Source organism: Felis catus, chromosome X, assembly GCF_018350175.1.
Source record: "Felis catus isolate Fca126 chromosome X, F.catus_Fca126_mat1.0, whole genome shotgun sequence".
Classification (NCBI taxonomy): domain Eukaryota; kingdom Metazoa; phylum Chordata; class Mammalia; order Carnivora; family Felidae; genus Felis; species Felis catus.
Genome location: NC_058386.1, coordinates 87,381,412 through 87,403,346, shown reverse-complemented (window position 1 = coordinate 87,403,346; position 21,935 = coordinate 87,381,412). Strand labels below are relative to the sequence as shown.

General features: G+C 50.2%; 1 protein-coding gene across 6 annotated transcripts in view; it reads right to left on the bottom strand.

The window, feature by feature from the left end:
* Nucleotides 1-13,399: 13,399 nt before the first annotated feature.
* Nucleotides 13,400-21,935, bottom strand: part of FRMPD3 (FERM and PDZ domain containing 3) — a 79,128-nt gene continuing 70,592 nt past the window's right edge. For all 6 annotated transcript variants that reach the window (XM_023248972.2, XM_045050634.1, XM_045050638.1 and 3 more), the window contains 2 exons: nucleotides 18,924-19,745; nucleotides 13,400-17,322 (listed from right to left, as the gene is read on the bottom strand). In XM_023248972.2, coding sequence (XP_023104740.2) covers nucleotides 14,309-17,322; nucleotides 18,924-19,745 — 3,836 coding nt within the window. In that variant the 3' untranslated portion in view covers nucleotides 13,400-14,308. The remainder of the gene's footprint in view (nucleotides 17,323-18,923; nucleotides 19,746-21,935) is intronic.

Sequence of the window (21,935 nt, the reverse complement as noted above, 5' to 3'; positions counted from 1 at the left end):
AAGGCGGGGTCAGCAAAGAAATCCACACCCCGTCCGCCCTGATTAGCTGAACGGGAGCGAGGGGCGGGTCCTCACTGTGGCTCTTGCCTGCCTCCAGTTGTCTCAGGTATTGGCTGGAGGCCACGAAAGGGGCGAGGCTAAGGTATAGCCCCGCCCCCGTAGCCAGGCTGTGGGCGAGAGCTGGCTCAGGAGCGCCAAAGCAAACCACGTTTGATTGGGGAGTGCAGGGATGCTGGTGACGCATAGTGCCAGATCTTTCTCGCAAGCGGGAAATCAGACACGCTTTTTTTTTTTCCTTCAGTGCCAGAAATTAAGTTTGGCTCTGGTTTACAGTTCCTTTTAAGAAAATCTGTTTATCAGGATGGCAGCCAGTTTGTCAGAATGAAGGGGAGGTTTCTGAACAAGAGTTTGCATATTTCTGAATGTGATTTTTATCTCCTTATAAGGATAGGGCTGAATTAAAGCACGTTTACATCACAGAGAGACACCCGTACCACAGGTGCATTCAAAGGGCATGCTTACCTTTTGCAACTGTACTGTGTTGCCTTTGCCTGGAAGACAAGTCCCAAGGGGAAAGTGACTGAGGACATGTCACCTCAATCATCCAGAGACACGGCAAGAGAAAGTTGTGTTTTGTCTCGGATGCTGAGACCAAGTGTGTTCAAACAAGTAAAGGAGTGTGGATTTTCCAAAATATCTTGCCGATAAAGATCTGATTTATCTAACCCTTGGAAAGGAGAGGAAATTAAATATATGTATGGGACTTGAGATAAAGAACCCTGAAGGAATCAGAAAACCTAGTTTTTGGTCTTATCTGCCTCATGGGAGCCTCACTGTCATGTCTGCATGTTGCTAATATGGCCTTTTACACCACGTTTTATTATTTTTATGATGATGCTTGCTAATTGGACCAAAGAGGGCCTTTATTCTGACACCACATTTTCAGTAAGCATATTCCAATCACAGGTTGGAAGAGAAAAATCATACAATTTTAGAATCATACAATTTTAGTTATGAGCACCATAACTACAAGCTGTAAAAATAGAACGGACTTCAGAAATCATCTAGTCTCCTAGCTTCATCCTACATATGGTGAAACTAAGACCCAGAGATGCAAAGGGATTTGTCCAAGTGGCAAAGGCAGAAAATACTCAAAGCAGCATCCTAGCTTTGTTCTTGCCGTTTTCAGCAGTGTCCATGGAGGACCTCTCCTACTGACCCTTTGTCATACTTTTAAGAGTTCAGGAATTTAATGTAGGCCCAGGTGTATAGGGGTACTTGGAGCAGGAAGCAAACTTCAAGGCAGAATATTAGTAGTCTTCCATCATAGTTCATTCATCAAATATTTACTGAGTGCTTTATGGCATGCAAAGCACTGTGCTAGGCATTGAGAGGACTAGAAGGTATTAGGGCCCAAGGAATTCATCCATTCAATACATATTGAATACTTTAAAAAATTTAATGTTTATTTTTGAAGGTGTATGTGCATGCATGCAAGTGGGGGAGAGGCAGAGAGAGTGGGGGACAGGACCTGATAAAGGGCTCGAACTCGTGAACCTTGATATCATGTCTTGAGCCAAAGTCAGACACTGAACCGACTGAGCCACCCAGGTGCCCCAATTGAATACTTTTAATACTGTCCTGGGCACTGAGAATATGGCAGTAAGCAATCAAAAATCCCTGCTCTTCAGGTTCCTGCGTGGCTCAGTTGGTTAAGTGTCTGACTTCAGCTCAGGTCATGATCTCATGGTTCATGGGTTCGAGCCCCACATTGAGCTCTGTGCTGACAGCTCAGAACCTGGAGCCTGCTTCGGATTCTGTGTCTCCTTCTCTCTCTGCTCCTCCCCTGCTCATCCTCTGACTCTCTCTCAAAAATAAATAAACATTAAAAAAATTTTAAATAAATCCTGCTCTCATGGAGCTTACATTCTCGAACAATAAATGTGTAAATAAAGACAATATATAATATGTCAAATGGTGATAAGTGCTGTAGAGGAAAATCAGGCAAGGAAGTGGGATAATGTGCCAGGATTGTAGTAGGGGAGAGGGAGAGTATAATTTTAAGTGGGATAGTCAGAGAAACCCTATCTGGGAAGATAACATTTGAAGCAAAACCTGAAGGAGATAAAGGAATGAGCCATGTTGATATCTGGGACAAGCTGAGGGAAACGCAGGTGCGAAGACCCCAAGGCAGGAGAGTGTCTAACTTGTTTGTGGAATAGTAAAATGGTTGGTGTGTCTGATGCAGAGTGACTGTTGGGTCGGTGGAAGTGGGGCACACCTGTAAGAGAAAATATGGAAAATAAGGCCTGTGAGATAAGGGCGATTAGTGAGGGGCTGCCGATCATGGACCTTGTAGGACCTTGTAGGCCATTTTAAAGATTTCTGCATTTACCGAGTAAGGTGTTTTTGTTTTTGGTGTGTGTGTGTGTGTGTGTGTGTGTGTGTGTGTGTGTGTGTGTGTGTTTTGACATGATCTGACTTCCCCTTTAAAAGGATCACCTCAGGGGCGCCTGGGTGGCTCAGATGGTTAAGCATCTGACCCTTGGCTTCAGATCAGGTCATGATCTCATGGTTTCGTGAGTTCAAGCCCTGCACTGGGCTCTGTGCTGGCAGCATGGAGTCTGCTTGGGATTCTGTCTCCCTTTCTCTCTGCCTCTCTCCTGCTCATGCTACCTCTGTCTTTTGAAAAATAAATGAATAAAAACTTTAAATAAATAAATAAATGAATAAATCACCTCAGCTGAGAATAGAGTGTAGGGGGAAAGATAGGAAGCAGGGAAACCAACAAGGGGTTGGTTTCTTAGTAGAGAAAATGAGACATTTATATAAATAACTATAAGCCACAGTACAATTTAATACACTACCATAGAGAAGCCTCTGCTGTGGCTTAGGGGTACTTAAGGGGTGCCTAAAATGCAGTGGTTCAAATAAGAAGGATAACTTCTCTCTTACATCACATGCTGGCCACTCTAGGCCAGTGGGAGAGTTATGCTCCATGCAAGGTCATAAGCACATCCACATTCCAGCTCATGTGAAGGAAGAAAGAGGTCCAGGGAAGGGATTTCCTTTTAAGCAAGTCAGGTGGAATTTGTCCATTTCACTTTCTGTCATATCCTTTTGACAAGAGCTTTGTCACATGGCAAAAGCTTAGTTGCAAGTCACACCTAACTGCAAGAAAGACTAGGAAATATCTTGTTAGGTGGCTTTACACCCAGGCAGAAGAGGAAAATGGATTTTGGAGGTATAACTAGACATCAGCCATAAGACCCAAACAAAGTGATACGTGGACTCAGTGGTAAACAGTATCACCGCTGCATGGTGGAAGTACATGAGTTAGGCTGAGGAATGGGGAAGGTTTTGGGAAGAGGCTCTCCAGGCTTGAAGCACAAGTGAGGAAGCAGAGAAAGGTTTTAAGGAAAGGGAAGTAGGGGTACGTGGGTGGCTCAGTCAGTTGAGCATCGACTCTGGCTCAGGTCATGATCTCATGGTTCATGAGTTTGAGCCCCACATCAGGCTGCTCTGATGGCTGTGGAGCCTGCTTGGGATTCCCTGTCACCTTCGTTCTGTGCCCCTCCCCTGCTTGTTGAGACTTTATTGTTGAGGCACTATGTTGAGACTTCATTCTGCAAGTGATAGGGGAGCTATCTTTCGGCATTAAGGGAATGACATGATCATAATTGTACTTTAAGTAAATTTATCTGTATAGGATGAATAATAGGGAAGAGATTGGAGGCAGGCAAACGAGGTTGGGAGGGTAAGTTAGGAATGTCCTCAATTGGGCCACTAATTATAGGGTTTAACAAGAGGGTTCGGAGAAACGTTGTTTGTGAATCTCAACCTTTTGGAGATCACGGGCCCCTTCAAGAATTTTATGAACAGTAGGGATACTCTCCCCAGATAAAAGACCACAGAACTCTGGACCCATTAGATTAAAGCTCAAACACCCTCCTCACCGAAAGGGCCCCCTCCCTCTCCCACCCTGTAGGGCAGGTCTGGTTTTGCCTCCTTCTGAGACCCCAGCCATTATAGGAGAATCTAAATTCATCCATATGTTTGCTCAGTCATTTGTTCTACAGGCATTTTTCTTGTGCAGCAACTATGGGCAAAGTACAGCACTCAGCCTTTGGATTACAGAAATGAATAAAGCACAGCCCTTCTCCTCATAGAGTTTTAAAGACTTAAAAATGACTACCTGAGTAGCAGACAGAGAAAGAAGACTTCATTCCCTCCTCCCAAACCCTGCAGGACTTCAAGAAAATAGTGGCAACAAAACCTTCCTTTCCGGGGCCTGCCACTTCAATCCCAGCACATGGGATTTCCTGCCTCAGTTTCGACGAGCTTCCTTGTCTTCTTCAAGCAACCTTTCCTGCTGTTGCTAGACATTAGCAGTTCTTTCAAAAGATTTTTCTCTTTTCTGTCTCTGGCCTATGTTCTGAGTTTTCCCTTGGGAGGCTAGTGTGACCCGTCCTCATCGTTCATACCCCGCCTTCACTTTTTCAGCCAACTCCTCATTCAATGCCAAAGTGATGGCAGGTGGGTGTCTCACTTATAAATAAGCACAGCAGAGGGCTTTAAAGGCCACTGCAAAGTGCATCGCATCTGTAGAGAATTCCCAGTGTGCTGTAGCCCCACTGAGTTCACCAGTTGGCCCTTCCATTGGGTCCTGAACTCCTGGACTCACATTCTCTGTGTCTTCAGTGAGCATGCAAACTCTTTGAGAGCAGAGACCATGTATCTCCCATAGCCCCTAGCATAGACCCTTGGAGTGGATGCATTTTATTTTATTTATTTATTTTTGAGATATTTTTTAGTGTCTATTTATTTTTGAGAGACACAGTGTGCAAGTGGGAGAGGGGCAGAGAGAGAGGGAGACACAGAATCTGAAGCAGGTTCCAGGCTCTGAGCTGTCAGTACAGAGCCCGATATGGGGCTCGAACTCACAAACTGTGAGATCATGACCAGAGTCGAAGTGGGACACTTAACCGGCTGATCCATTCAGGTGCCCTGGAGTGGATGCATTTTAAACACTCAAGGACTTGAACTGAAGATCTGGATTGGCACTGAAGATCAATTAGGAGGTGAGTATTCATGGTTTTTCAAAAGGATTTGATGTAGGAGTCCTTTGAAAGAGGAAAGGATATATATGTAAATCATGATTTTATTACAAAAGTCTACCCGTTTTTAAGATTTATTCATTAAAAATATTTTTTTAATGTTTATTTTTGAGAGAAAGAGAGAGAGGCAGAGAGCAAGCAGGGGAGGAGCAGAGAGAGAGGGAGACACAGAATTTGAAGCAGGCTCCAGGCTCTAAGCTGTCAGTACAGAGCTTGACGCAGGGCTTGAACCCATGAACTGCAAGATCATGACCTGAGCCAAAGTGGGATGCTTAACTGATTGAGCCACACAGCCGCCCCTAAGGTTTATTCATTTTTGAGAGAAAGAGAGTGCAAGTGGAGAAGGGGCAGAGAGATGGGGGTGGAGGAGGAGAGGAGACAGAAGATCTGAAGTGGGCTCTGTGCTGACAGCAGCGAGCCTGATGTGGGGCTGGAACTCACAAACCGTGAGATCATGACTTGAGCCGAGATCAAGAGTCAGCTGCTTAACCCACTGAGCCACCCAGGTGCCCCAACAAAAGTCTATCTTAAAACTAGTCCTGTTTCAGAAGATTTATCTCATAAAGCAAATCTGCTGGTTCACCTTAAGTAGGATTTGGTCGGACCCTTTAAATGCATTTTCTCCTAGGGTTTTCATGGCAGGTGGGTGTCTCATTTATAAACACAGAAGAGGGCTTTAAAGGTCACCTTTAAAGGTTTCCTGCTAATGCAGCCTTGATTGTTCAAAGTCAGTATCCCTGGAAGCTAGAATCATCTACAGATTTAAGAGATGGGAGACGTTAGCACCCCCCGCCCCCCTCAACCATCCCTTGGCAGAATGGCACTGGATAAAAACCAGCAGGGGCAAGTGGGCTCTGTGGTTTGCTCTGGTGTTTAACTGCTATGAGCTTCGACGTCCTCCCGGTTTAATTACTGATTTGGGAAATGTTTGGGTGATGCTAGAAACACTTGCCTTTGTTTTTTAAAAGAAATGCTTACATAAAAGAATGTAGAAAAAATGTGTTTTTGAAAAGCTGATGGGCCCTCTAGTTCAACCCACTGGATTTACTTAGCAGGAACCTGATACTCAGAGGAAGTGAATGTCCAAGGTCACACAGCTAGTTCTTGGAAGAGCTTCCAGTAGAACCAAAGTCTTCTGGCTCCTGGTGTATGGCTCTTGCTTGCAGCTCTGTGACAGACCAGGAAGCATGGGCTTGGGGCTGTGAAAACTGCAAGTCAAATCAAAGTCTTAGTGTCTGGTGTTCAGCAGGGGGAACATCAGTCCATTTTCTACTTGGTTCTTTGAATTTTTTTCAGGTCCCTGGGGTCATTGTACGAATAGTCATTCCTGCCATGCCAGGTTTGGAAAGGGTCAAGAATGTTGGTCCTTGCTCTCACTTTCCTACCAATTCCTCTGTTGTTGGTGGCCAAAAGTCCTGCAACTGTCCTAGAACATTTTTTTTTTTTTGCCTATAAATCATACTAGAAAGCAGGAATTAATAGCCACTCCTAAGAAACTGCAAACCAGCTAGCCCATACTGCAGATTTATCCTCAGGGAGGGGCAGATGGGCTCCTTTGTTTAGAAGTGGGCAAGCTGAGGAATTGAGTGATTTGGGTTCTAGAGAAGGCAAAGAGAACGGTGTTACCTCAGTGGCTTGGACACGCCCCACTGTCATAATCCCATAATTGAGAGAAGGGATTTCCAACACCCATGTTACCAAGGTCACACAGCATGCATACCAATTAAAAGATCAGACTCATTGCATCCCTATTGGATATGACTATATGTAACATTGCAGGAAACCCTTAGGCATAACACAAATTGCTGTATTTGTTAATCAGATGGCTTACAACCTAACATATGCTCATAATAATGGTTTTTGCTTGGAGAGAGGGAGTGAGGGAAGAGGTCAATTTGAAGGGAGGGTAGGTGGGTCGTCAGCAAGTAGAGCATTGAGAAACCAGAGGAACACATGAGGACCCGGGATGTCCTGGTGAGAAAGGGGTAGGGAGGGCTACCAAGGGGTAAGAAGTAAGGCCAACTTTGCCTCCTAAGCCATTTTTCCATGATCCTGGTAACTGAACCGTCCCCCTCCCCTGGGAGTCTTTGAAATTCATTTCTCTTGTTGCTGTCGGCATGATGCCATAGGTTGGCACACAGCTAGGGCAGCAGTGGGACACACAAGAACTAAACACTGGGCACAGCAGATAGAACTCCAAGCTGCCACTGGGTAGCTGGCTAAGAGTTTGGAGTTGAAAGCCCTTTCCTATGAGCTAAGCCTCAATGTTGAAGAAAAATCAGAAGTTCAAGCCTCCTTCAATTATAGCTGCTTCTAGCAAGGAGGAGAACAAAGACGGGATAGGAGGATGTCAGAGAAATGAACCAGGGAATTGGCCAAAGGCCAAGAACAGCCTTGGGTCCACCTGCGTGTCCCTGCAGGACAGGGCTTCTGCACTGAAGTAGCGGGTGGGCTTCCCAATTTCAAAACAAAGGTCCAAGGGAGATGGGGCTCCTGCATATCCCTTTTGATGGGGACTGACCGGCAGATGGCTTTGACCAAGAAAAACCACGATTTGAAGGAAACAGGCAACCGGGCTTCTGGTTCCAGGCTCTTGGTGCAAGCTTAATTAGTTTCCGAATCAGTTGCAAAGGGGGCAGTTCCATTTGCTCTCATTAAGCTCATACAGCTAGGATGCAGGATTTTTATAGCTGGTTTTTCAGCACCACCTCATTAGTCCTCTGAGCCGTAGAGAGAGGCTGAAGACTCAGTCATCTTCATTTTAGAGAAGAGGCACAACGAGGTAAAATGACTTGGACCCCATCATATGGCAAGTCAGTGGCGGTGCTGAAAATAGCACTGAGTGCTTATTCTGGGGAACCACTCCACTTAGCCCACACGGCCTCCCTGAATTCCTTGCTCATTGCAGGTGCCAAAATCTCAGGCTTGTAGGCAATCTGGCTCCCCTGTCTATTTTTGGGGCTGACCCTCTGCTAAAGGGTATAACAGGCAACATTGGAGGCAGGGGCTAGGAGGGAGGGAGGCTGACCCCACTTTGTCCTGGCATCCCATCCTGGCACCGTGTCATGCCAGGTCTCTTATTCCTGAAAAAGTGCCTGATCCCTACCTGTGTGCCCAGATTCACAGAGGCCAGTCCTGGATGTCCTACCCTCAGGGCCCATGCCAGCAGTTAGCTCACCTGATGGGCCTTGAGTGTGTCCAACATTTCCACCAAAGCATGTCTAGTGGTAGAGGATAGTGAACACTGTGTAGGTGGGCACGGGAATGTAGCCAGAAGTATCAGACACAAGTCTCAAGTGTCTCTGAAATATGTTTTCTTTACGAGGCATGCAACTTTTGCATTCCTCTCCATATTTTTTTAAAGTTTATTTATTTATTTTGAGAGAGGGAGAGAGATAGAGCACTAACAGGGGAAGGGCAGAGAGAGGGAGAGAGAGAATCCCAAGCAGGCTCCACACTGTCACACCAGAGTCTGGCACAGGACCCAATCTCACCAACCATGAGATCATGACCTGAGCCCAGATCAAGAGTTGGATGCTTAACTGACTGAGCCACCCAGGTGCCCCAAATGATATTTTCCTCTGAAATCTTTGAGAAAAATGCACATGCATATGGAATATGGGCCAAATCTCTGGGAGAATCAGATTGTAGTTTGAGGAGAATGGTGGTGGTGGTGGGGGGGTGTTCCATAATTTTGATGGTAGTTTTTTGGACCCACTGCTCTACCCACAAATTTCTATGCATAAATACCACTCCAACCCTCAGGTTCTGAGAGGCATGGGACACTAGGGCAGCCTGGCAAAGAGAGGTGAGGGGAGCAGGTGGGCTTGTGGTACCCCACACCTCACTCCTGAAAGTTACCAATGACCTGTTTGTTACCCACATGCTGCCTGGATGCCGAACAACATTTTTACAGGCCATCGTTTGATGAGTGTGGCTGCATCTGTGCCTCTGTTTTCAGGGGAACTGCCCCAAAGATGGGGCTGGGCTGAGTTCTATAGGGTAGCAGTTGAAAGCCTGAATAGGTTTGAACACTGACCGGCTCACCACTTACCAGCTCTGTGACCTTGGGCTCATGATTTAACCTCTGTAGGCCTTGGTTTTCTCCTCTGAGATATGATCATAGTCTCTGTCTTTTAAGCTTTTTAAAAATATATGTATATTTTTTAAGTAAGCTCTACACTGTCCTCGGGGTGAACTCACGGCCCTGAGATCAAAAGTCGCATGCTCCATCAACTGAGTCAGCCAGCCGCTCCTTATGGTCCCTCTCTCAAAGGATTGCTAGGGAAATTAAATGAGATCGTGCATGTAAAGTACTTAGCACAGTGCCTGGCATATGGCAAGTGATCACACAGTTGTTTTTGCATATTTAAGGGCAGGGATCATCTTTTCGGTGTTGTAGAAGGCTCTCCATATAGTGCAGACTCCTATTCCTTTTAGCTGAAGCCATGAAAACAAGAATGAGGGGTCAACACCCAGAGAGAAAGACAGACATCACAGATAGGAGGGCTGGGGAGCTAAAACTAAGCTCCTTCCTACGTGGTGGGTCCAGAACCTACAGCTGGAAATGTCAGAGCATGCCCCCATAATATTGGGAGTATGGGAAACACGCAAAGACTTGGTGACATGGGTGAGAAGACTGGCCTCCATAATTCTCCTAACAGTGGCTTGCAGCAGGTCAGGTTGTTGGAAGAGACCTGCCTGGAATTCAACCCATTTTTCTAGGGCCCAGAACTGAACCCTTGGTTTATTTCCTCCTCTGACTCCATGGAGGACCTCTTCCTTGCTCCAGATGCACACCCACAGTCTGGCGTCCAGCCTACAGGATGGGGAATGGGACATAGTTCTTCCTCTCATCTTAGCTGCTGTTTGCAGGAATTTGAGCCTAAGATATACACTGATGCCTTTTCCCACTGCTGGTGGCTGATCTCCCCATGCCCCTTTGGCAGAAGGAGTTCTGGTTGAGGCAGGTCCTTTCAATTAATTTCTTTTGTTTTTACGTTTTTAAATTGATTTTGACAGAGAGAGCAAGAAAGAGCATGTGAGTGAGTGAGAGGGGAGAGGCAGAGAAAAAGGGAGAGAGAGAATCCCAAGCAGGCTCCACGCTGTCAGTACAGAGCCCATTGTGGAGCTTGATCTCATGAACTGTGAGATCATGACCTGAGCCAGAATCAAGAATTGGTTGCTCAACTTAACTGAGCCACCCAGGCACAACACCCCCCCCCCACCTTTTTAAATTTATTTTGAGAGAGAGAGAGACAGAGCGCAAGCTTTCAATTCATTTCTGATGAAACTGCCTATTATCCATAGTGCTTTGACAACAGCTTGAAAAAAATGTGTCTCTGCCAGGACCATGGTCATCCTGGGTCCATGGCAACAGCATGAACCCATTTTCCTTTTTATAAAAAAATTATTTAGAGAGAGAGTGTGCATGCATGAGCATGAACTGGGGAGGGGCAGAGAGGGAGAGGGAGAGAGAGTATCCCAAGCAAGCTCCACGCTGTCAGCACAGAGCCTCATGCAGGGATTGATCCCACGAACTGTTAAGATCATGTGTAACAGCAAAATCAAGTGTCAGACACGTAACCGACTGAGCCACCCAGGCGCCCCCATTTTCCTTTAATTGGCTGAAGCCAGAAAACAGGAGTTGGGCTCTGGGGACTCAGGTCTGGTAGGGGGTGGCTGAAGAGCACCAGCATCAGGCTCTGGCTCAGGCCGAAGATGGCAAGTAGACCCTGGTGGAAAGATGGCCTCCCCCAGTGCTTCCGGATACTGCACAGAGGTCCTGGGTCCACAGAAAAGGAGACCACTGGTCACCTCAGGAGAGTTTCCAAAGCTTCTGGAAAGTAGTTTATGAAAGTCCACTGAGTTAATGGGACACTGGATGACTGACCTGACGTCTTCTTTGATAGGAGGCCAGGCTGTCCAGCCTCATCCAGCTGCACTGGTCTGGATTAGCTATTTCCAGGGGGCAGAGGGCCCTTTTCACGAGGTACAGAGGTCTGGGAAGGCTCTCTCATGACGGTCATCTCATGCAACACTCACTCATTCTGCAAATCATTATTGAAGCCCTACGTGCAGGGTACTATGTAGATGGGTTCCCAGGGTATAGAACCAGAAGGAGCTACCAGTGTGGTGCAGGGTGAGGGGGACCCCAAATTTCTGGACTGTCAAGTTAGGTAATTTTAAGTAGTAGTGAGTCTCACTTTACATTGGCACTGCCTTCCACTGAGTCCCGGCCTTGGGGTTGTGGGATAGTATACCTGGTAGGGAACTCCTAGAGGAACTCTGTCACCGTGGCTAGGCCTGTCCCCCCTAGGGCCTTCTGCATGCAGAGGGGAGCTCTCGCTGCATTTTTTCTGACTTCTCCTCTGTGCTCCACTCCCAAATCACTTGGGCCATGACCTGTGCAGACGTGAGAAGAGGGCCTGTGTCTAGTCTTTGGAAGTGATTATTCAGGGCCGCAGTACACGGTTGTATCATTTGTGTACCCGGCCAACAAGGCTGGTGGGGCTGGATGGAGCTGAGATGATGAAGCCATGTGCCCACAGGGCTAGCATCACCCAGAGGAAGATTTTCTTTCTAATTCAACATGGGGATGTGTATGGCAGGGCGAACATTCATCTAGTTGGCACAAACGTGCCTCATAGGCTAGTGGAGACCTGTGATTACCAGAAGAAAGTAAGAGAGCAGGAGAAGCAAAATCATTTCTCTCCATCAGGTAACTCTCTGAAAAGCCGGAGAGGCCAGCCCTGGTTAGGGTCCTGTTGTTCCTATCCTTTTGAAACACCTCCACCCCTCCGATAAATTGCCAGTGGGCATCACAAGGGATTCACAACAATAATAAGGTGGTCAAGCTACACTCTGAGGCAACTGGACACATTTCAGAGGAAGAGGCCCCATTTCCCAGTTCCACCCTGAGAGCTGGCCAGAAACCCTTCTGTCTGTTCCTTAACTCCCAGGCATACTCCCAGGTGTGCTATGCACAGAGTGCACTGTGTTTCTGCGCCCCCCCAACCCCGCCCCCTGCCTCCTTCATCTCTGAGGTCATGGCCAGGGTCAAGAGAAAGGAGTACACAGTATTTCAATTCTAGTGACCACCGACAGGAGGCTTCTAAGCAAGGTCCTAAGCTCTCATCGCTCACTGGGGCTCAGGTAGAAGGGAGCAGAAGCTAGAGAGAGCTCTCGGTGAGTGGGGGTGGGGGTGCGCCACCAACAAGGAATTCAATGACACAAGGACACCCACAAAGAGGCACTGCAAAGACGTAGTGGGATAGTAAGATGAATAGATTTAATCATTCTTGTTTGAAAAACAAGACATAAATTAGTATATATATATATATAATTTATATATTTTATGTAGTATATATACTATATACAGACATTAGAAAATGTGTCCTCTCTGTGAGGCTGAGGGAGAGGTAAAGGATGGCGGTGAAATGACACAGGCAGGGCCTGAGTGGCAAAGGTGCAGGATCAAGAAGTTGGGAGAAGAGGAAGACCACGACAGCGCTCAGGTTTGTAGTGGTCACGGAGGGAAAGGGGTTCCCCACTGGCTGCAACTCTGGCCCATTAAACAACTTGGTCCTGTGGGAGGAAAAACAAGGAAGGGGGGTGCTGGCTCCTGCAGAAGGAGCTCCCCTAATCCTTGCCAGGAGAAATTACCACTCGGTGGTGGGGGGGGGGAGGGGGCTTTATTGCGCTGGGCAGGGGTTAAGCACAGTGTACATCTTTATAAAACTCACGTAAGAATGAGAGATTTCACACCAACCTCTCACGTAACGATGAAAGAGAGGCAGACACAGGGCACGAGCGTGTGGCAAACGGGAGGTATGGAGAGGTGGACAAGAAGCAATCTATACAGAAGAAACATTGGCTTTCTTTGTTCCCTACAGGGGGACCTTTGGTAGGGACTCCGTGTCTTCACTCCCAAGGAAGGTTGTGGGGGAGGGGGCGGTGGGTGGCGCCAGCAGTAGATGTGTGTCAAGGAGGATGCTAAACAGTGTGAATTCCCGTCCAGATGACTCCGGAGAGACAGAGAGAGAGACAGAGAGAGAGACAGACAGAGAGAGAGAGAGAGAGAGAGAGAGAGAGAGAGGTGCAGGACTGCACCGGGTAAGGCGCTCAGCTTCTTTTCTTAGAGAGACAAATCCACAGGGTCAATACACAGCCAAAAGCATATACTCGGGATTAACATATCACGCTAGCTTCCAGAAGTTTAAGATATAGTCATCGACACCCCCCCACCCCTCCCCCCACCCCCCTCCCCCCACCCCCCCATCCCCAATCCGTAGCTAAGTCAAACTCCTAAGGACAGTCCGTCTGGTAGATGTTGAGAGAGGAACCGCACGCCTGTGGCAACAGCCTCTGCGCTGGGCCGGGCTGGGCCGGGCGGGCTCCGAGGCCTGCGCTGGGTCTCCCCAGGGCAGACATTTTCACCAGGTACCTTACCCAGAACAAGTGGGGTGAACCCAGATGCTTGCTCCCTAGTGGACTGAGCCACCCTGCCCATTAGTGAGGGACAGGGCACTTTGGGGATGGCTGGTGTGGAGCTACTGGGCCTGGGGGCGAGGGCTCCCAAGCCTGCCAGCCTCTTGGGCTGGCTACAAACAGCCCGAGTAGCTGTTTTCTGCAGACCTGCCACCTGGGCACAGGCCCTCTAGGGTGGCTTCTGCCGAGTAAGTGTGAGCCCAGGGTGGGCGGGCACATCTGGGCCGAGTGCCCTTTCCCCTCCGCTGGGCGCTGTGCCCTGGTGCTACTGCCACTGCTCCCCAGAGGGGAGCAGATGCCAGGAGGAGCTCAAGGCCTGTGGGCCTGCCTGCTTCAGGCCCTGGCTCCCCGGGGCCCCAAAATGGAGCAGGAAGGTGAGCCTGATGTCACCTGTCAGCCCTAAAGAAGAGATAAAATACAGCTCTGCAGCAGGCAGGCATAGTGACGAGGGGCCTTGGCCCTCACAGTGACGACCAGAGGCCAGTGATGACCAGGGAAGGGGTGAGGATACCCAGGGTGGTGGCTGCCCGGAGCCCTCAGGGACAGCCTCAATCCGGGGAGTTTCCGCTCCCCAAAGACTGAAGGCTCTCAGACCCTGACTGGCCCAGCAGACACATACACTCACCACAAGATGCAAAGACCACAAAGCTTAAACCTGGGGCTGTGGTTGGGGAAAGGAGGGGCAGGCCTGGGCGGATGCCCTACTTGATAAGGGTTTTTAAGGAGCGGGTGAATGTGCTCATAACAGTCGCTGACGTTGGGGAGCCCGGTGGGTGCCCTGTGGCCGCCCCTATAGCTGCTGCCTGCTGCTGCTGCTGCTGCTGCTGCTGTTGCTGCTGCTGCTGCTGCTGCTGCTGGTTAAGGTTCCGGGTGGTGGACTCCTCAGCGGCACGCAGTAGGAAGGTGTAGTTCCTCACTACCTCTTCGACCTTGGCCAGCAGCTCTTGGCGCTGGGCCTCAGAGCGCACGATGAACACCAGCCGCACAAAGGTCTCGATGAGGCTGCTCAGCACCTGGAAGCTGCCTGTGATGGCTGCCAGCATGTGGGTCGGGCTCTTGTCCACATTGGCCACGCGGCGGCAGGAGGCCCGGAGCTCCTTGAACTTGAGAGCCAGCTCGAGCTTGTACTCAGAGATCTGAGAGACATAGGGCTTAGGGGCTCGGGCCTCGGGGCTGGCCACGCACTGCCGCAGGACCGTTAGCAGCTCGTTGGTGTCCAGTCGGGCAGCCAGGAAACCATCAGGCAGGCCATAGGCATGGGCCCGCAGGGCATTGATCTTGGCCAGGCTCCCCTCGAAGGTGGACACCCGGAGGTCAATCTCTTGGGTGTGGGCGGCCTCGGGGCTGCTGCTGCTGCAGGTGGCGGCATCTAGCACCTGCAGGGTCCTGCTCACCACGGGCACCACCTGCTCGTCCAGCTTCATGCCAGGCAGAATCTTCATTGGGATGGAGTAGGAGAGCTCGTCCTTGCCGTCACTGGCATCATCTGCCATATCGCACTTGCGGTAATAGAAGCAATAGCGGATAGAGCAGCACTTGCTGCCCTCACTGTCCTCGTCCAGATCGGCAGGCTTCCGGTACACCTCTTCTGGCAGCGAGAACACTGCCATCTGTCTGGGGCCTTTGGTCTCAGGGGCGACCTGGACGTATGAGGGGTCTCCCAGGGTCGGTGACTCCAGTGACTTGTTTTTGGGACCCAGGCCTAAGGGGAGGCCTGCTTCTACCTCCTTGGCCTCCCTGGGCAGCATGCCCAGGGGTGGGTGTGGATAGATGTCTGAGGTCAGAGAGGCCCTGTCACCCTGGTCCAGTTCACTGATACTGTAGCGGCGCATCAGTTTCCTGTAGTTGGGAGCTCCCAGGCACTCACCCCCCGAGGCACACGTGGTCAGGCAGGACACACCACTCTCAGGGTCCGATCGGCACTCTCGGGATTCCAGGCTGGTGGAGCGGATGCGCCCGACAGTGGTGGGGCTGCTGAGGCTCAGGCCTGGGCCAGCCTCTGGCTGCCTCTGGGTCGGGGTGACCCTGTCCCTTTCCCTCCCCCGGAGGCCGGGCACTGGCGTCTGGGGGGCCTGGGGCCGGCCCCCCCGGCAGATGCGCTTGCAGTCACAGCTGCGCCTCTGCTCACGGGACATGCCAGGCCCCTGCTGCACTGGGCTGCTGCGCAGCTGGCAGCTGCAGCGGCCTGGGGCTGGGGGTTGCAGGTACTCGGTGCCTGGCAGCTCCCCCTGGCTCGGCGGCTTTAGGAGTTCCTCGAGGAACTCTAGCTCATACTGCTTCACCTTCTGCAGCTGGGCCTGCCGCTCGTCGGTCTCCTTCTTCTGGCGAGTCGGAAAGGTGGCAGAGAATAAACTGCGGAGCCGGAAGGGCCCTCGGGATGATTTGGGCTTTGCGGGACCCTCGGGGGCTGAGTGGGCTCCATCCAGGGTTGTTTCTAGCTTCCTGGAGGGCATGGTGCTCACCTGCCGGCTGGTAGCCTGGGGCCTCAGTGGGCTCTGGCCTCGAGGGTGGCAGCTGGGGCTCTGGCCTCGGGACTGGCTGCTGGGGCTGTGGCCTCGCGGCTGGCAGCTGGGGCTCTGTAGAGCCATGGCATAGCCGGCTCGGGGCACCAGGCTGGTCTCCTCAATCTTGCTGCTTTGGGGCATGCTCTCCAGCTGCCCCTTCTCCCCCTGGCTGGAGACAGTGCCCGGCTTGTGCAGGGCAGGCTTAGCACCCTCGGGCCCGGCCTTGCCTGCCACCTCCCCTATGCATGGGTTGCTCAGTGACTCTCGACTCGCTCGGGAAAGGTAGCTTTTAGGCGGGACACTCTGAACAGGCAGCCTGTCCTCTTGTGGGGAGAGATGCTGGCTGTCACCCCGGCTGCCTGCAGGCACCCTGGAGCCAGAGGAGACTTCTGGGCTCAGCTGCTGCTGGGAATTCCGTGACGTCTCTGGAGCACTGGGGCTCATTTTGAACTTCAGATTCTTACTGGCACTACCGCTCATCATGCTAACTTCTGGCCTCCCCATGCTGGCCTCCAGCCTTCTCTCCCCACTGCTGGGAGGGTTCCCCAGGGCCCCGCCAGGGGCAGGGAGGCTCTTAGTGTGAACCACCTGCTGTAGGGCAGCTGAGATGATAGCTGGGGTCACGCTGCCCTTTGGGTCGAGGATAAGCTTGGGGCTCAACCTGACTTCTTTGGGAAGATTCTCCCTTAGCTCAGAGACTTGCTCATCACTGAGGGATGGCGTGGCAGCCCTCAGTGACATCTCCAGGCCTGCCCTAGTGTGGCCAGGCCCTTTGTCTTCAGGAACTGGGGACAGCAGGCTCAGATTCTTCTGCTCACCAAGCTGTGGGGACAATGTTGGGTGCACTGCCAGGGTGTAGGTTCGCTCTCGCTGTGGTTGTGACTCCACCTGGGGCAGCTTCCTCCGAGCGCCAGGGGGGCCCGGACTCTGGCCTGTCACCGCTGGCTGCAGGGATGGGTTGGGATCTGGGCGCCCGAGAGAGTATGGTGCCGTGAGTACAGCCTGCGCTGAACAGCTCTGGATCCGGAAGGGCAGGTCCTTGCGAGCCAGGAGGCTATCCTTGTTGAGGTGCTGGGCCAGGAAGTAGGTGGTGTTCTGGTGCTGCTTCATGGCCGACATCATCTCTGACATGTCTGTGAGCTCTGAAGAGTTGGTTTCATGGCCTGAGTCCAGCGATGATTCAGGGGTGATTGTGGCCAGCACAATCAGACCTGGAGGGACAGGGAGAGGGCTTGCTGCACTTAGTCCAATCGAGTCCTTTTTCCAGCCATATGTAGAAAGTCTGTGGGGGCCAAGGGCAGCCAGCAGCATCTCAAGCTGGGGAAAGCCAGTCAGACCTGGGGGAGGTGGCAGGGGGCAGGGAGGAGGCAGTGGGGGGACGGTACTGGGCCAAGGGTGGGAGGAGTAGAGAGGAGGGGCAAAGGGAGGCAAGCTGGGAGAGAGCTTATGAAGGGCCGGAATCCGAAAAAGCAACAAAAGGGGCACCGAGAATATCTGCTGGGCAGTCTAAAGGCAAATTAACATGCACATCACATGCACAACAACATGCTAATCGTCACTATTTTTAGATTCAATAGCTAGGAAATGTTTGTTAATTGTCCTGAAGAGGGCTGGCAAAGTCACGTCCCTCTCTATCTGGCCCTCGTCATTTGGCCAGGCCTTGCAGCTGAGGCCCTTTGGCCTGCACTTGTCCTCTCTCTGGCGACCACAGGGGCTAGTCTAGGAGCAGTGAGGGCTTGGATCACCAGACTCAGGAGCCAAGAGACATGCTGGCCCCGGGGGGGCTAAACACATGGGGGCTGCCAACACCAAGGATGATGCCCTTACATACAGAAAAGGTAGGGGTTGGTACTCTCCCTGGTCAGCCAGGCTGCCTTTGACCCCAATCTCTTCGTCTTCTCTGTGCACACCTCCCCCCGCTTCACATGCCTTCTCTTGTGCCTTATTCCTCCCTGGGCCTTTTCTGTCGCTGTGGCATTTACCTGTTTTTTTTTTTTTTTTGAAGGTGTGTGTGTATGGAGGTGTGCATTGTGAATATGGGTGCATGTCTGACATGCATGCTGGTCTACAAGACGCATTGTACGTGTGTCCATAAGAAGGACTGGCATGCGTGTCGCATGGCTCTCCCACCAAATAATTGCTAATAACAGCTACTATTTACGGATTGATGCTTATATGCTAGGCAGTGCTTTGCACGAATGATCTCATTTAATGCCCACAACGAACCCTACATGATATGGCTGTTGTTACCAAGCCCATTTGAAATGACAAAAGTGAGGCTCAGAGAGGGTAAGGTGCCTTGCCGAAGGTCACACTGAAAGTGAGTGAAGAAGCCAGAACTTGGGTGCATCTGACTGGGAGCTCATGCGCTTAGGCAAGATCAAGACCTCAGCCCTGAGCAGTGATGGCTCCTGGCTCCCCTGATCCCGGGTCACTAGGTGATTAGTTGGTCATTTTGTTTTTCTTCCAGTCATGTGCGAGGGAACTATCTTCTAGATCTCTCACAATTTTGCTCTGATCCTCTATCCTGGCCTGGCTCCGTAGCTATCATGGCTCCAATCCCTGGGGTCATCTGCAAGACATTTCCAGAGATGGAATGGTGAGAGCCAGAGCTCTAGCTGGAGCTGAGCAGCCAGCCCCTGACGCAGCATTGTTGATCACCTGACCCTATCTGTGCTACCTCTGGCCATCCACTGCCCTGGCACACCACGATGACTTTAACCTCTGCTTGGGAAGAAGCAATATCACCTGCTGGCCCTGCTTGGTCAGGAGAAGGAAAGGGAGGCAAGAGGGAGGAGGAACGGGCTATTACCTGCAGTCTGTGGGGGTGGGGGGTGTGGTCCATCCTCTGAGGCTGCCAGGGCTTCCAGAGCCTGCAGAGTGGACACCAGGGCATCATCTAGCTCCTGGGCATGATCTCGGACCGTCCGGGTCTGCACGCTGTCAATCAGTGTCACTGGAATCTCATCGTACAGGAGCCCACGCAGGTGGCGTCCTTGCTCCTGGCTCTGGACTGCCCGGCGCTTGGGGTCATCCTCATCAGAACTGTTGTCTCTGAAACCAGGAGGTGGGGCAGCAATGGCAGGCAACAGCAAAGTGCTCTCATCTTCCTCCTCCTCTTCCTCCTCGCTCCCGGGGGGTGGAAGGGACATCAAGTCTACCATATTGTCACGAGAGGAGCCAGGCCTCCCACCTTTGGGAGGGCCCAGCTGCTCCTGGAGTTTGGCCTTGCAAGAGTCACAGTAGAAATTCAGGGCTTCAGCCCCAAGGGAATTGTCCAAGGTGTAGGACCGGGCCCTGCTGGCACAAGGCTCATGGTCTAGGCTGGCGGCATCAAAGTCATCAGGGATTACTTCGTAACCTTGGCCAGAGCTTTTGGATGTGGGGTCAGACTTGGTCCGGGGCCTGCTCTCCTCAAAGAAAATTAAGTTCTCATTGACATCCGTCCGGCTTTCCTGCTCCTTCCTTTGTTCCCGCATGTGGAGGTAGCAAAAGCTGACAAGCTCAGAGTCGGCAGGTGGGGGCGTGCAGCGGCTCGACTTCCTGGGGCTGGTGCCCACGCTGCCCACATAACTACTCTCCTTTTTCCCCAGGTGGCCCCCAGTGACAGGGCGGTGGGCGCTGTGCATGTAATCTAAACCCAGAAAGAGAATCAACAGATGAGCCGTGGTGCTGAGGACGGTGGCTGAGCTCCCTTGGTGTTTTTTGGTGTGCAACTGGATGGCAGGTAGTGACAGAGAGCATTACTTGGCTGCTAGAGATTAGGGAAAGGGGCAGCCACATTGCTGCCGCCCCTGAGAGTAGAGTGAGTAGAATCGAATGGCCTGGGCTGCTAACAGCCCCATCGCCTCTGAAATGGAAACTGGCATGGGGTGACCGGGGAAGGGCTGAGCACCTTGGTATCTGGGTCCTGCTGGACTCTTACTTAACATGGGTATGTCTGGTCTGAAAGTCAGCTGTAACTGTACTTAAAGAAGTGTAATTTGTTTTATGTCCCTCCCCCCAGAAGTGTCTCTGCCCCCGTCCCCACCTTTCCCAGAGCCTTTCCACCCCTTCCTCCCCCCGTGCCCCTGCCAACCCAGTGTTCTGTTCCTCCTGTGTTATGTTGGATCTCTTCTAGCAGGAAGGAAATACATCTGACAAGTTACTACTGCCTTAGTGGGAAGATGCAGAACTGGCCCTTACGCAGTGCCTGAAATTTGCATTTCAAAGAGGACTGTCAAGGAAGGACCCGAAAATAAAGCTCTACTAGTAGCGTTCTGGGGCATCTCTGAACGTGTGAAGTATTTGGGAAATATGTGGGGATGTGCTTCTGTGGGAGCAGGGTGGGGGGAGCATTCTTACAATTCCTCCAAACACATTAATTACTTCTCTGTATTCACGCAGGGCCAGCCTGCTTGCTACACATATGTGGGGTAAAATGTTCTAGTCAACAGCTTTTAATGATGGTAGGTGTGCACATCCGAGAATTATCCATGGCGAATGCTTTTTCTCTAAATGGCTTCTTTCTCTCAGACTGTTTTGGGGGCCCTTCCCCATGTTATCTGTGAGGATGTACTCAGACAATGCCAATTCATTTTGTCATCGGCAGATAGAGAGGCAAATGGCAAGCAAGCACTAACTTCGGATAAAATTATCACACACGATTCCATTTAATCCTCACAGCAAGCCAGCAAGGCAGGTGCTGTCACTATCCCCAGTTTATAGAGCAAGAAACTGATCCATTTGGTTATGTGACTTATCCAAGGTCATCTGAGTCCTAAATGCGGCCTGGATTTGAGCCCAGGTCTGCGGGACTAAACAGCCCATGGTTTTAACCATTGCCCTATCCTTCATTGTGGTGGTTGAGATGCTAGAAAACAAACCTTCAAAATGCCTTTCCATTTCCAGTTTGACAGGGTCAGTGCGTCAGTGTTGCTGTTTACTAGAGTTCACAACCATCACAAAAGCGTGGTGCTGGCATCTCACAACAGAGCCCCAAAACACATGAAGCGAAACCTGACTGAATCGAAATGAGAAATTCAACAGCAATAACTGGACACTTCAATACCTCACCTTCAATAATGAGTAGAACAACTAAATAGAAGATCGACAAGGAAGTAATGGACCCAGAAAACTATAAACTAAGTAGACATAGCAAAAAAAAATCTATAGAACATGCCACCTAACAACAGCAGAATATACATTCTTCTCAAGTGCACCTGGAACATTCTCCAAGACAGGCCATATGTTAGGTCACAAAATAAGCCTCAATAAATTTAAAAGAAAGGAAATCATACAAAGTATGTGTTGGGGGGGCACGATGGAATTAGAAATCAATAATAGAATGCACTTTGGGAAACTCACAAATATGTGGACATTAAATAAAACATCCCTAAATAAACAATGGGTCAAAGAAGAAATCACAAGGTAAATTGGAAACTATTTTGAGATGAATGAAAATGAAGATACAACATACCCAAACTTATGGGATCTAGCTGAATTACTGTTTAGAGACACATTTATAGTTATAAATACATACATTAAAAAGGAAGAGATTTCACATCCATAGCCTAATCTTCCACCTTAAGAAACTTGCAAATGAGAAACAAACCAAACCCAAAGCAAGCAGAAGGAAAGAAACAGTAAAGTTTAGAGGACATAAAAACAATTGTGAAAATCGATGAAACTAAAAGTTGGTTCTTTGAAAAGATCAATAAAATTGACAAACATTTAGCTGTAGAGACCAAGCAAAAAAAGAGAAGATTCAAATTACTAAAATCAGGAATAAGAGGACCATCACTGCTGATTCTACAGATATGGACTTAATTATAAAAGAATATTT